The sequence below is a fragment of the Caenorhabditis remanei genome, chromosome III, assembly GCF_010183535.1.
Source record: "Caenorhabditis remanei strain PX506 chromosome III, whole genome shotgun sequence".
Classification (NCBI taxonomy): domain Eukaryota; kingdom Metazoa; phylum Nematoda; class Chromadorea; order Rhabditida; family Rhabditidae; genus Caenorhabditis; species Caenorhabditis remanei.
In genome coordinates this window covers 326,476-341,130 of record NC_071330.1, presented here as the reverse complement: position 1 = coordinate 341,130, position 14,655 = coordinate 326,476, and the positions used below count along the sequence as shown (strand labels likewise).

At 39.1% G+C, this 14,655-nt stretch overlaps 3 protein-coding genes across 3 annotated transcripts; all 3 read right to left on the bottom strand.

Annotated features, from left to right (window-relative positions):
- Window positions 1–193: 193 nt before the first annotated feature.
- GCK72_008223 (uncharacterized protein) lies at window positions 194–6,562 on the bottom strand (the record flags this gene model as incomplete). The annotated part of the gene is made up of 9 exons (XM_053726706.1): window positions 194–326; window positions 1,341–1,452; window positions 1,838–1,977; window positions 2,022–2,144; window positions 2,199–2,338; window positions 3,141–3,365; window positions 4,713–5,064; window positions 5,532–5,688; window positions 6,283–6,562. 9 exons carry the CDS (start codon window positions 6,560–6,562, stop codon window positions 194–196), a joined length of 1,662 nt encoding a protein of 553 aa, XP_053586283.1.
- Window positions 6,563–8,126: 1,564 nt separating this feature from the next.
- Window positions 8,127–10,123, bottom strand: GCK72_008222 (uncharacterized protein; the record flags this gene model as incomplete). Its single annotated transcript, XM_003102132.2, has 4 exons — window positions 8,127–8,760; window positions 9,607–9,747; window positions 9,796–9,970; window positions 10,021–10,123. 4 exons carry the CDS (start codon window positions 10,121–10,123, stop codon window positions 8,127–8,129), a joined length of 1,053 nt encoding a protein of 350 aa, XP_003102180.2.
- Window positions 10,124–10,422: 299 nt separating this feature from the next.
- GCK72_008221 (uncharacterized protein) lies at window positions 10,423–12,946 on the bottom strand (the record flags this gene model as incomplete). The annotated part of the gene is made up of 9 exons (XM_053726705.1): window positions 10,423–10,489; window positions 10,534–10,646; window positions 11,127–11,210; window positions 11,268–11,468; window positions 11,519–11,686; window positions 12,139–12,216; window positions 12,265–12,340; window positions 12,386–12,678; window positions 12,896–12,946. The coding sequence occupies 9 exons, from the start codon at window positions 12,944–12,946 to the stop codon at window positions 10,423–10,425; spliced, it is 1,131 nt and encodes a 376-aa protein (XP_053586282.1).
- Window positions 12,947–14,655: the final 1,709 nt, after the last annotated feature.

Here is a 14,655-nt window from a genome sequence, read left to right as displayed (position 1 = left end):
TTACAAAATTTTCTACAATTTTCACCAATTTCTCTATGTAAAAATGAAGTCTCTTTCGGTCAGTCAAAATGGTTTCTATATAACAAGAAGAAATAAATTATAAATATCAATGAATAGATTGAGAAGATGGCAATTCGAAAAATAGACATATAGAAATATAAAAAATAAATATAAAAACTGAATTTAAAAAAATTTAATTGGACGGCTCCTCGTTCTTCTTCCGCGAGATCTTCGTCTGATCCACTCGTTTCAAGTGTCCCGGACTCGTGACGTCGATTTTCCAGGCGACTGCTTTCAGTTGGGTTGATAGGTTTCGGAGGATCGTTCTGGAATAAGAAGATTGAGACTAAAAAGACAGAAAAGAAGGAGAAAATATGTATTTTTAGGGTTAATTCTAGAAAAATCATTGAAATTTCTATCCTGAAGAATGTTTAGAAATCATCTGTCTGAATGTCTGTTCGTCCAAACATCTTCACTCTAACCCTTTCTATTTCTGAGTCATCTGTTAACCCGTTTATGAGGATATCTGTCTGTAAGTGTATCTGACTTTCCAGATTCAAAACTTGAAAATCAATATATCAAATAGAAATTAGCAAAAAATATCATTTGCTGAAACAGCGCTTTCAAAACAGTCGGACGAATCTTCCAGCGCCGCCTCCTCATATATCAACGACAGATAAAGGTTGTCGTGGGTAGTGCACCTGTGGCGCAGTCGGTAGTGTCAGCTACTGTCAGTCGGAGAGTCGGTGGTTCGATTCCCCGCCGTGGCAACAAGTTTTCAAAGCATGCGATGATTAGAAAATGTGCCATCGGAAATATATCATGATGAAAGGTGTTTCCATATGAAGCAGCTTTTAAAATTTTTATTCGCATTCACTAATGCACATCCATATTAGGGCTGTACGAAAAAAATTTCGGATAGATTTCAAAATAGCAACAAAAATAAGCAACAAAAATAGTGATTTTTCGATTTTTCCAGGAATTGTGTCTAATTTTGTACTCAAAAACAGGTTTCTGGGGGTCTGTCCGTGAAATACTTACAGTTTTCTTACAAATTTGAGATTTTTGACTCCGAAAAACCTGTTTTTGGATTTTTCGGTACAAAGTTTTCAAAAAAAAAGTTTTTCGATTTTTCGGTACGGTATTTTCGAAAACTCAAAAATCGCGTAAATCTGTCAGGTGTCTCGATTTCTCGATTTCATAAGAGGTCTGTATGTCTTCCTGTGTATCAATCAGTCCGAATGTCTGTGTCTGGACATCCAGATGTCCATCAGTCACCCAAAGGAAGGACTCTGCCTGTCTGTATCTCCGGATGTCCAGATATCACTCCGAGAACTCACTTATTCGCCTCGAATGTCATATATTTCGCGTGAAGTGCCGGCGGAATCCATCGTCCCTGATAGAAAATGTGTCCTTCTTTCGGTGGATCCTTTGAGAGAATGTGGGGGAATCCTGGAATAGGGAAATGGAGGTTTTAGAGAATGAAATAGTGGATTTTTATCAAAAAAGGCGAACTTTAGTAAATTTTGATCGAAAAAACAATTTTTAGCTTGTTTTCAGTTGATTTTAATCGAAAAAGGTGATTTTTACCTTATTTTCTAGTGATTTACATCGAAAAAAGCAATTTTCAGCTTATTTTCAGTAGATTTTGATCGAAAAAAGCGATTTTCAGCTTGTTTCCAGTGGATTTTGATCGAAAAACTGTACTTTTAGCTTATTTTCAGAAAATTTTGAAAAAAAAACAACAATTTTAGCTAATTTTCAGTGGATTTAAATCGAAAAAATGCCTTTTAGCTTATTTTCAGTGGATTTTCAGCTAATTTCAGCTAAAGCTCACTCTGCTCCAACTCCTCTCTCTTCGCCTTCTGCTCCTCACTCATCGGCTTCGCCAATTCCGAATCATCCAACATCAACTCGATATACTCGTCACCACTCAACCGTTTCCACTCCGGCTCCCGTCGTCCTTCGATGATTTGACTGAAAATCATGATTTAAGGCTAAAAACTTCTGAAATTCCCTACCGTATCTCACTCATTCTCTCCAAATTGAACCGACAATGGGCGGCCAACTCGTTGGGATTCTCTCCCTGATTCAACGTCTTCCGTTCCATCACTTTTTTGAGCATTAACGAGAGATGAGAAGTTCTGAAAATAAAAAATTAGAGACAGTATCAGACAAAATCAAGCGAAAAAACTCACTTGACATTGAGCTCATTCACAAGTTCTCTTCCATATAAACACAGCTCTCCGGTCGTGAATTTGTTCAGATCGATATCTTTTTGATGTGGTGACTCACGAACCATTGATAGAGGCACCATTTGATTTCCTACCGCCATTTCCTGGAAATGAAGAATTTAACGGAGAGATTTGGATTAATTCAAGGTGATTTTGGGGTTCAAAAACTCAAAAATAAGGGATTTGGACTGAAAATTCATTTTACAGAAAAATAGACACTTTCAGGTTGAAGACAAGCCAAAAACAGACTCTATTATTGAAAATTAAACGATTTTTAGCAGAAAATAGCGCTTTTTTGGCTGAAAACCATGAAAAAGTAAGTTTTTCCTTAAAAAAAAGATTATTTTCTGAAGATGAAACTTCTCTATCGAAGAGAGCTGAAAATGGTTTTTGAGCGCTTCCTAACAAACTTTCCCTTCAAAAACCTATTTTTGTCAAAACAAAACACAACTACGCCTCCTGCATCCCAACTACCCCACATCAATTAGTATTCTTCCCGAAATCTGTTTAAAAGCTAAAAATTCTGAATTTACAGACTAAAAATCACCTATCATAGTTGTCCAGAATCCGGATTCCGGAAAATGAAAATTTTCATTCCGGTTCTGGATTCCAGTTTTTTGAGTTTAATGTTTCCGGAATCCAGAAATTGAAATTATAAAATTGTTTTTTTTGAGATTAAAAGACGACTACTGTACTTCTTTTTCAGTTTTGATACTTAAAAATAGTTTAGACTTTATTTATCACAATCACTCCGAATTCCGGATTCCGAAATTCCCGAATCCGGGTTTTTTGTCATTCCATCTCCGGATTCCGGATTTTGAAGCTTTTATTCGGTTTCCGTATTGCGGAAATCAAAAAAATCTCATTCCGTACAACTATGTCACCTATGCCCCAAAATAGACCAACCTGCGCTCCTCGATACGCGGAATGAGACGACGAAGCGGACGGCGGGAATCCTTGTGCCAACGGTGGTATCAAATTCGAAGTGTTCGCCGGGACAGCAGCCATCGCAGCGGCGGCGACGGCGGCCTGTTCGGCTTGTAACTGGGCAGCCCGTGTCTGTTGAAGATATTCCTGTTGAGCCGCCTGATAGGCTTGTTGTTGTTGAATATACGCTTGTTGACGTGCCATCTCCAACTTTTAATTCATTAGTATGATAGAGGAATGTTCGAGGGGCGGAATGGGGAAACTTTTTGAACGAAATTTTGATTTTTTCCCAAAATGCCGAATTTTTGACTTCAGAATTCAATCAAAAGCTAGTTATGCATCAAGACATTGGATTTTTTATGGAAAATTTTTTAAATTTGATAAATATAGGTAAATTTAAACCGAGGACGAAATTTTACAGGTTTGGTACTCAGAAGGATCACCGAAACAGCTGAAATTTCCAGTTTTTGACCTAAAAATATAGTAATTTCAATGAATTTCAATGAAATTATTATATTTTCAGAGGAAAAACTGGAAATTTCAGCAGTTTCAGTGATCTTTTTAGGGTTTTTATTTTCTCAGTTTGGTGAAGACAAATCGAAAATATTGTAGTTTTCAAATGAATACTGAAATTGTAAGTATAATTAAGTCAGAATAATACAAAGTGCTTGAATTCTAGAAAAATGAGATTTTTAATGAATTTTCGAGAATAAAGAATCATTCTTCCGTTTTTTGAGTTCGACAACAAAACCTGATTCTGCCTGTCTGTCAGTGTGTCCGGATGTCCAAAAACTCGTTGTTATTAAGGCTGATAACAGTCTGTCTGTGTGTCAGTCTGTCCGGATGTCCAGCATTCTGCTTTTTAGAACAGCAAAAACTTTAAAATCGTCTTTTTTAACACAAAAATAGCAGTTTTGTCACGAAATTTTCGATTTTTCTCTTAAAAATCTTCGTCTTAATGTTGATAATTGTCAATATTTTCATGTATTACGTCTGTCTATGTGTCAGTATGTCGGGATGTCCAGAATTCTGCTTTCTCGAACGGTGAAAACCTTTAAAAAATTGCCATTTTTAGAACAAAAGTAGCAATTTTGCCATGAAATTTTCGATCATTCTTATATATAAAACGCATGTGGGGTTTGTCCATCTGTCCGCAAATTTTGAGAAATGAGAAAGAAAGACAGCCGGGCCCAAAATCGAACTTGCGCTCTTTGCGCAGAAACCGCCGCCTTGGACCACTCGGCCACGCGGACACATTTCTGAGAAGGTGAACAAATAAATGAGGAGAGGCCAGCCGGATGAAGCGCCGCAGGCGCGGCAGCCAGGCTGGTTTTTCTACAAAAAATATGGGCGTTTTTAGACTTTATGTTGAAAAAAAGGCGATATTTTCATATATAGGTAACGTCTGTCTATGTTCCCATATGTCCGGATGTCCAATACACTTGGAAATTGTTGATTTTCAATTTAAAATAGAGAAAAACTTCGTGATTTTGCTATAATTTTTGTCATTTGCGGTCGAAAATTTCACTTCCAGTTTTCCCGTTTTCTTACCTGCAACTGTGCGAATCTTGTCTCCTGCTCATGCAGCAATTCCCTCGGTGTCATCGTAGTTCTGACTCCTCGTTCTCTCTGCTGCTGCTGTCCACCTCCTCCTCCTCCTGAGCCAGACGGTCCCTCCCCAGGATGAGCACCCGGATACATTGGTTGTTGAAGTAAATGAGTGAGATGCGGTGCTTGCTGAGGAGGGACAGGAGGTGGAAGTGGAGCGGTGGCTAGATGTTGAGCCAACAACGATTGATTCGTCGCGGCGGAGTGATGAGACGCCGCCGGTGGCGGTGAGTACCGTACTGGAGCCGGCGCAATGCTGAAAACATCACTTGGGGACGGTGGTGAGGAGCCCTTTCTAGACAAGATGATGACAGGGATGTGCGGAACGGAAATTCCAGACTTGTCAAAAATTGGACCGGCCCGGATTTAAAATTGGATGCTCATTTTTTACAAATTGTTTTGAAAATTTTCGAGAATTTAGAGTAAAAGTGCTTCTTTTTTATTGAACTTTAGATTTTTAGTCGAAAACTATACTTGTTTCAAAAAAAAAGTCCAAAAAATTTCAAAATTTTTTCAAAAAATGTTTCAAAACGGGCCGAAGGTCCAAATTCCCGATTTTCGAGAATATTTTTCCGAAATTTCAACTATTTTCGGAATAGAAAGAAATTTCTGAAAGAAAACCAATGTGAACGGTGCCAAAACGTCACATCTGAGTCAAAATGTTTAGTTTTTATTGCGTAATTATTGATTTTGACTATGAAAAATTGGAAAAACCGAGTTTCCGATATTTTAAGTTCCGCACATCCCTGAAAATGATATTACCTATTCCTTCCATCTCCCATATCCACATTATGAGGCATTCCGTGATATTGCTGTCCACCGCCGTGTCCACCGTATCCTCCTTGTCCTCCCGGCATTCCAGATGTACCGGGTCCCATACCGTATCGAGAATCTTGACTCCACATTGGTTCCGGTTTGACTGAAGAAGCTTGGCAAGGGATTAGTAAATGGGAATTCGGAGAAAATGAAGGATTTTTCATATTAGCTCGGCATAGTTCTTACAACTGCGCTCCACCGAAATGCAGTTGAGAAATGTCTCTTTTCTCTGCGTCTCTCAATTTCGCACACTATTTTCTTCGATTTCGGTAGAGCGCAGTTGTAAGAAGCGTGTAGTTTTTAGAGTGATTATGTCTGTATGTCAGTTTTACCGTCGTGATCCCTCTATCTGTGTGTCCAGGAATCCGGATGTCTCGTGACCATTTTAATGATTGTCTATCTGTCTGTCTATCTGTCATCACGATGTCCGGATGACTATTTCGGCGTTCTTGAAATTTCAGTCTGTGTGCGTCTCTTTCCCCAATCTATCTATCTGTTTGTTTATCCCGATGTCCGATCCCTCTCCCATCTATTAGCTAGCTCGGCACGCTTATTACAACTGCGCTCCACCGAAATTCTCTTGAAAATGCCACTTTTTCTCGGAGTCTCTCAATTTCGCGCACTATTTTCTTCGTTTTCGTTAGAGCGCAGTTGTAAGAAGCATGCCGTGCTATTACTATCCATCAGAATAACCTACTCTGCATAGTCATATAAGCGGGTAACTGTCCTCCCCCTCCCGCACCACCACCACCACTTCCTCCTGCACCTCCTCCTCCACCAGTTTGTGGATATTGAGGTGTCGCCGGTGGTGGCATATATTGATGAGGAATTCCAGCTTGATATATCGGATAATGTGGGAATCCTCCTTGCGGATATCCTTGTTGATTCGGACCGCCCGGTCCAGGGAAGCCTGGTGGTTGACCAGGGGGACCACTGCCACCGCCCGGATAGTTCGGGGGACCTTGATTGGGATGCATTTGTTGGGGTCTGAAAATAGAGGATTTTGGGTCGGAAAATAAAGTGTTTAATGCTAAAAATTGAGTTTTTTGGACTGAAAATAGGATTTGTGAGCTATAAATGAGAAGAAAAGCGAGAAATTCAGGATTTTGGGTCGGTAAATTAGGTTTTTTTAATGCTAAAAATTGAGTTTTTGGACTGAAAATAGGATTCGTGGGCTGAAAATGAGACAAACCGCAAACGAGAGAGTATCGACGAGAGACGCAGAGCTTTTTCTCCCGCCGACACAGATTTTGACCTATTTTTGCGGTTTTTCATAATAATTTACAAAAAAACCTTAAAATAGCGAAAATAGGTCAAAAACAGTGAAAATTATTATCAGCGCGAGAAAAAAACTCTGCGTCTCTCGTCGATGATACTCTCTCATTTGCGATGGGGCGCAGTTGCATCAAAAATTCTCGACTAATAACACAATTTTAAGGTTTTGACTGCATTTAAGAGAACATTTATTGATTTTACGGAATTTTTCACCAAAAAGACGATTGAAATGATGAAAATTAGTTTTAGATCCACAAGTTTAAGGTGGAAGTTCTTTTTAAAGTGATTTTATCGGCAAAAATAGCGAAAAAGACGATTTTTTCAGCTGAAAATCGGAAAAGTTTGCTTATTTATTAATTTTTAGACATTTTTAGTGAGAAAAGCTGATTTTTTGTCTGTAAAATCCGCTTAAATAAGGAAAAAAGTAGTTTCTATGGCAAAAAATGAGTTTTCGAGCAGAAACATCTATTTTTGAGCAGAAAAATGTAATTTCAGTCGATGAACCCTGCTGAAAATATATATATATAATACTAAATCGTTCGAAAAACCAATTTTTCCAGCTGAAAATCAAAAATTCAGGTGATTTTATTGATTTTTATGCATTTTTCACTCGAAAAACTACGTTTAGAATTTAAAAATAGATACAAAGCTAGAAATCAAGTCAAAAGGTATAAAAAGTTAATTTTCCGTATGAAAATTGCTACTTTTTGCTAAAACATCGATTTTATCGCTTCAAATAACTGAAAACATTGATTTCCTGAGATAAAAATGAGCTCTTTTTCACTCTAATCCCTCCGAATCCTTAAAAAGCTCACAAAGTCGAAACGAGTTTATTCAAAAGAAGAAAAGTGAGATAAAGATCATCAAGATATGAGGTAAAAACGGAGAGAAGATACATGTGTGTGTTATAAATCGGCATATAATAGAGATCAGTTGGTGGGGGAAGGAATTGATTCTAAAACATGAAAAAAGAGTATTATCAGTTCACATCACTTACAACAGCGCTCCACCGCAAACGAGAGAGTACCAACGAGAGACGCAGAGTTTTTTCTCGCGGTTGCACAGATTTTCACCGTTTTTGGTCTATTTTCGCTATTTTTTCTAATAATTTACCAAAAAAATGTTAAAAAACAGCGAATATAGGTCAAAAACTGTGAAAATCTGCGTCTCTCGCCGATACTCTCTCATTTGCGATGGGGCGCAGTTTTAATAAAAAAATGCTCGGCAAATAAAATGAACACCGAAAAAAGGGGTAAAACATCCAAATTAATGCTCCATCGCCTCCACTCCAGTCTGATTCATCTCCTTCGTACACAATCCTTTCGCCTCAAAAAACGCGGCGACGACAGCAGCGAGTTGTGTCTCATTGGAGCATCCACTCGCCAGATTCTGCTCAACCTCTCCCAATCCTGTGACAATTGCAGACATCGCTTCATCAGGAATATCCAAAGTGAACGCCCAATCGTGAAGATGAGTGATCACATCTTGCAGTGCGTATCCATTATCGAACAGTTTCGTTTTGATCAAATTCATGCACGTTTTGGCGGAATCGTTCAACAGAATGCTCACAACTTGCTTCATTTCTTTCGGTGTCGGCTGTCCGATGCATTGATATACCGTACTCTCGGATACTGTATCGAAACTCATCGCCGTCGATTGCAACGTGTTGATTACTGTACGCATGTCACCGTTCGATACAGTAAGAAGTGCTTGCCGCCCGTCTGACGTCATCTTGATATTTTCAGAATTGACGATGAAATCGAGACGAGGAACGATGAGTTTCTGATCGAGCGGCGCGAAACGGAAGCGAGTACAACGGGATTGAATGGCGGGGATGATGGAGGCCAAGTAGTTGCAGATGATGCAGAAACGCACGTTGTCCGTGTACTTTTCGATAACTCTGAAAATTGGAAATTCTTGTTTTCAGCTTAAAAATTGCAGAAAACGATCTTAAAAAAGCCCAAAAGTCAACTTTTTCAGTTGAAAGTCGCCAATTTTTGGATTTTTTCATATGAAAATAAGATTCTGAGCTTAAAATCATCATGTTTACGGCCAAAAATTGATGATTTGAAGAGGTGAAACTGAAAATTTCGGTTAGTTTTCCATATATTAGCTAAAAACGAGATTTGTATGCAGAAGAAGGTAAAAGCTGTACACTTTAAGTCTGAAAAGCTGTAACACTCAAAGTTCTGAGATTTTAAAACTAAAATGCAGTATTTTTGGTTCAAAACGACATATTATCAGATTCCAGCAAACTTTTTCCCTATCCTACGCTTGGGAATTTGATGTTTTGACCTTAAAAATTGCAGAAAACTATCTAAAAAAGCACAAAAGGTAGATTTTTCAGTTAAAACTCGCCGATTTTTGGATTTTTTCATATAAAAATAAGATTCCGAGCCTAAAATCACGTTTTCGGCCAAAAATTGATTATTTAAAGAGCTAAAATCGTATACTTGATTATTGCTGAAAAATACAAGATTTGTATGCAGAAGAAGCTAAAAAACTGTATATTTTAGGCCTGAAAAGCTGAATTTCAGAGATTTCAAAGCAAAAATCCACTATTTTTTGTTCAAAACGGCAAAAAATCTGATTCCAGAAAAATCAAAATTTCAGATTTAAATCATCGGTTCTAGACATAAAACTGTATACTTCAACTGATAAAAACACCTTTTGCGGTGTAAATTTTGCTTTTTTTGCAAAAAATGCATTTTCTACTCAAATCTCCAATCTCCAAAGCTTCCCACACCTTCTCAACGCATTCTGCGCATCCTTTGTCATCGCATCAGCCTCATCAAGAATCACCATTTTAAATGGCACTTGATCGCTGCTCGACGCGGTCGCATACGATTGGAGTCCCTTGGTTTGTGCGAAATTGACGATTGTATTCCTAGAAATTTCAAAATTTTCCACAAAATCGATATTTCTCGCTTCAAACCTGACAACATCAATACCACGCTCATCAGAAGCGTTCAATTCCAACACCATCGACGACATCCTCGCTGGCGAGTACATTTTACGCGCCGCCGCCAACACCGTCGTCGTTTTTCCGGTTCCCGGCGGTCCATAGAACAAAAGATGCGGCAGAGTCCGATTTTCGATGAATTTTGTCACTGAAATCGATGAAAATTGCAGAAATTCCTATAGGAAATCAGAAACTTACGAGTTTTCACAACTTGTTCGTGTGCGACGAGCTCATCGAGTTTGCTCGGCCGATATTTCTCCACCCATGGCAAATTTGAGACGACAGCTGGTGTGGAAACCATTCTGAAAGACCCGGTTTTAATTGTATTAAACGAAAAAACTTTTTTATCTTAAGCGAAACAACAAAATTTAAAAAATTAAAAAATCCACTAAAATTCGCGGCAAAAGAACTTGTCCACGGGGAGTACACGGAGGGAGAGTCTTGAGCGTGGCGAGACCCGCCTCTCGTAAAACTCGCTGTTCCTTTAAAAAATATTTTTAATTCGGGATTATTTTTGAAAGAAAATCACGATTTCAGAAGGAAGAAAGGGAAATAAAAAGTTTTTATGTTAAAAAATAATTCTTGTTCATAAAAAATCGATTATTCCAACCCAATCTTCGCCGCCGCCTCGATATCCGCCAATGCAGTATATTCCGATTGTCCCGGACTGAAAAAAATTGATTGTTGGTGCATTTTCAAGAGAAAAAATACAATTTCGTGACTTCTTCTGATATTGGCTTGTTGCCTGATTGCAGTTTCGATTTTTTCATCACCATAATGCTCACTTTTCCGTTGGCAGCCACTTTTAGCACAGCGCCGCGGTTCTGGAATAGGAAAATGGGGTTTTAGCATTATTTTCTGTATTTTTGTTGAAATTTTTAGTTGAAAATAAGGGTTTTGGGCGAAAATTGATATTTGGTTCATTTCGAGCTCAAAAGTCCAGTTTTTCCTCTCAAAACATCCATTTTCAGCCTCGGAACTTAGTCTTGTTAAAAGTTTAAGTCAAAAATTGAGTTTTCAGGCTAAAATTGTGATTTTCCTGGTAAAAACTTAAATATTGGCTTTTCAAATCTCAATTTTCCACTAAAAATTCTCATTTTCAGCCTCGAAACCTAGTTTTTGTTGAAATTTTGAATCAAAAATAAGTTTCTTCAAGCTAAAATTCTGATTTTCCGGGTAAAACGCAATTTCCGTTCATTTCGAGCTCAAAAATACCGTTTTTCGCACTCCGAATCTGAATTTTCTGCTAAAATCCCACTTATCACTCTTAAAACTCAATTTTCAGCCAAAATTTTGAAACTCACATCAATCTCATTCATGTATCTTGGTGCTGAAAAAACTGTGCATAACTTGCGATCGGCGAAAAACTTGAATCCCGCTGGCATCATCTAGAAAAATCAATAATTTTATTAATTTTTTTTATGGAAAAAGCTAAAAAAAAATACCTGATGAGCTCTAACAATCATACAAACATTGAGTCTTCGACACGCTTCGTGCACAGCCGGCGCGTTGAAACAAACCGACAGACCACGATTTTTATTATGGCAGAACTCACCCACATGGGGCTTTCCAAAATCATCCGGATCCGCCCAAAGCAAATCTTGAGCGAGACGGATCGGGTTCACATCGGTTAACGGGCGGTCGATCTGGAATTTGGTGGCCTAGAGTCCCGGAAGATTCCCTAGTCCCCGCCTACCATACGTATCGCATCAAGGGAAACCAGTTCCGGACTGATTCCTCCGTGCATACAGAGAATCTTCATTCCGACGAGACAAGCCAACGGCATATATGAGAACGCATCGTTGAACTTCTCCCAAATGTCATTCGCTTCTTGTTGGGAACGTTGGCGGCGGAGCAGTTCGTGCTGGAAGAGTTTTTGTATACGTGCAAACCGGGCCGACGCTTAACTCGCTCATAACTCCATGTTATGGGCTTAAAAGTATACGAAACTGTAGATCTCGGCGAGCTCTACACCTGTGACTTATTACGGGCCGGATGGCTAGTCGTTGATGCGCCGCGAACCGCGAAAAAGTGTCAAAAATCCGGAAATGGCCAAAAAAGCCTTTCTAGTCCTGCCCGCGGCAAATGGCCGGCTGGGCTAGAATAGCATTTTTGGCTAATTTTGCGTTTTTTAGCTTTTTTTTCCGGCCCGCGGCATGTTAACAACTATACATCCAGCCCGTAGTGGGTCACAGATATAGAACTCGCCGAGATCTTTATTTTCGAATATTTTTCAGCTTATAATATTGCTTTGCAAGTATGGCTTTTTGATAAGTTTTCCTGGCCGAACTTTCTCAATTCAATTCCACAGCTTACTCGAAACCCATATCTGAAATTGATGACTCGGGTCTCATGGTTTCCACGTAGTAGGATGTATTGCCGCGGGAAGACTATCTGAAAGTGGTGGCCTAGAATTTTAGAGATTGGGATTCTAGTCCTTACTTTCAGAGAGAAAACCAGTAGGATGCATTCCAGAGAGTTGAAGCCTCGATCCACATAGTCGCCTAGGAATACCCATCTGGAAATTTAAGATGACCTAGGAAACCAAAACTAGGCCACCTACTTTTTCGTGGCGAACGCATAACTGGCCTTCTTGTCATCTTCCGTATTCGTCGACGTGCGACAATTCAGAAGTCTTACGAGATCCTCGTACTGTCCATGAATATCGCCGACTATTCTGACAGGCGGTGCGATTTCTGCCAGTGTCTGTTCACGTCTGAACAGATCAATCACCAAATCACACACCGAGAATATCTCGAATCTGGTGTACACGTGTTGTGACTGTTCCTTCCAGTTTTTGACACTCAGAAGACGTTTGCAGAATTTCTCGATCTCGAACGGTTTTCTTTCGATTGACTGAAATTGAATGATGAGGGGGGGGGGGGGGGGGGGGTGTCTGGAGATTAGGCACACTGACCATATTTTAATATTTCCGATTGATATTTGAGTTTTGTGTGAAATTTATTGTGAAATAAGTCAAGAAATGGTCTTCTAGAATGATTTTAGGGGCACATGACGTGATAAATCGTGGAATGTCACGAAAAATGAAAATTTTCTGAAAATTCAGTCTTACCAGGGAAGGACTCCAGGTGACCGTGGAGTTATGGTACGTGACATATATCATGGGAAAGCTGATATCACGCTGATTTCAGCTTTCCAATGATTTAGGTCACGGACCATAACTCCACGGTCACCTGGAGGCCTTCCCTAGTTAGGGAAGGAAAAGACGTTCACGTAAATTAAAATTTGGGGAAATCCGGACGTAGCATACTTGTCAACCGGGCCGAGCCGGGCCGACGCGTAACTCTCTTCAAACTCAATATCATGAGGTGAAAAATATACCAAAATGTAGATCTCAACGAGTTACACATCCGTGACCTACTACGAGCCGGATGGCTATTCGTTAATGTGCCGCGGGCCGGGAAAAAGTGCCAAAAACGCGAAAATTGCCAAAAAAGCCATTCTAGCCCGGTCCGCGGCATATTAACGAATAGCCATCTGGCCTGTATTACATCAGTGACATAGAACTCGGCGAGATCTACATTTTTGTATATTTTTCAGCTCATAATACTGCGTTTGAAGCGAGTTACGAGCCGGCCCGTGTCGGCCCGTTTCGGCCCGGTTGACAAGTATGGGACATGAAAAAAAACTTTTCTTTCGTTGAAAATTCTCCGATTTTTTGCAGTTCTTGTTAAATGTGTCATATACTGCTAAAAAGTCTTTACTAATAATCTAGTGTGCATCCAGGCATACTAAATTAATTACAAACGACAACAACCAAAGACTTCTCGAAATAGACACCGAACGAGTTATCCAAGTCACAAATCACAAGACTTCTTCCCTAACATAATCATCATAGACGAAACTTACGTGTCTACACTCCTACATAATTACTAGCTTGTGCTTTACTACCTCCTTTCTCCTGAGGCACGTTTATAAGTCTAAACTCGATTATCTTAATCCATTTTCGCTCTGAAAATGAGCTACTCTAGTGGCTCTGAAAATGGATGCAGCGTTTGTGGGAATTCAAATTTCTGTGGTTTCCGTTATGGGGTGAGTTGTATATTTCATGCCTCGTTTGTGACAGAGGTTGGTGTGATTTGTAGCGATTGGATTAGGAGCAATGCTACATCCACATAATCTTAGGCCTCACCTCATAAAAACTCAAAGACTTTTCGAAAAATTCGGGAATGCTTCCAAGATGTTTTTTTAAAAAATAAGGAAGGTTTTTTTGTTGAATTTTATGAATAGTCTTAATTTGACTTTTTACAAGGGATTTTTCGAACTTTTCAAAATTGTGCACACATTTGTGACCCAATTAGTAAAATTTAATTCTTGGATGTATTCCCGAATATTTCGAAAATTTCAGTATTTAAATTTTAATGAGAAGATGCAACTTTGGCTGTTTTCAGTGGAAAATAGCCAATTTTGACAGTGTATTTCGGTGTCACCTGTGTGTCAGATAAACTCGAGTTTATATGAGTTGAACAGAGCAAAAATAGCACATCATTTTTGTAGTTGACCATTTTTTTGTAGTAACACTATCTTGAAAGTTATAGGTTGCCAAAGTGAAAATCTCCAAAATTTCACTAATTTGCATTGAAATTAGTCGATTTCAAGGAGTAATGGGTTTCTTTACCTATAACTTTCTCAGGGAATTTTGGGCGATTTGCCCATCAATTGGGCAGGCTTGCCGCCACGATGGCGGCAAGGCCGCCCAAATTGAGGGCGAATTGCCCATTTTATGTTGTTTCTAGCGTGCGCTTTGCTTGCTCCTCTCGTCGCGACCTGTTAATTTTAGTAAAAAAAACAGAAGAAAATTTATGGATTCAA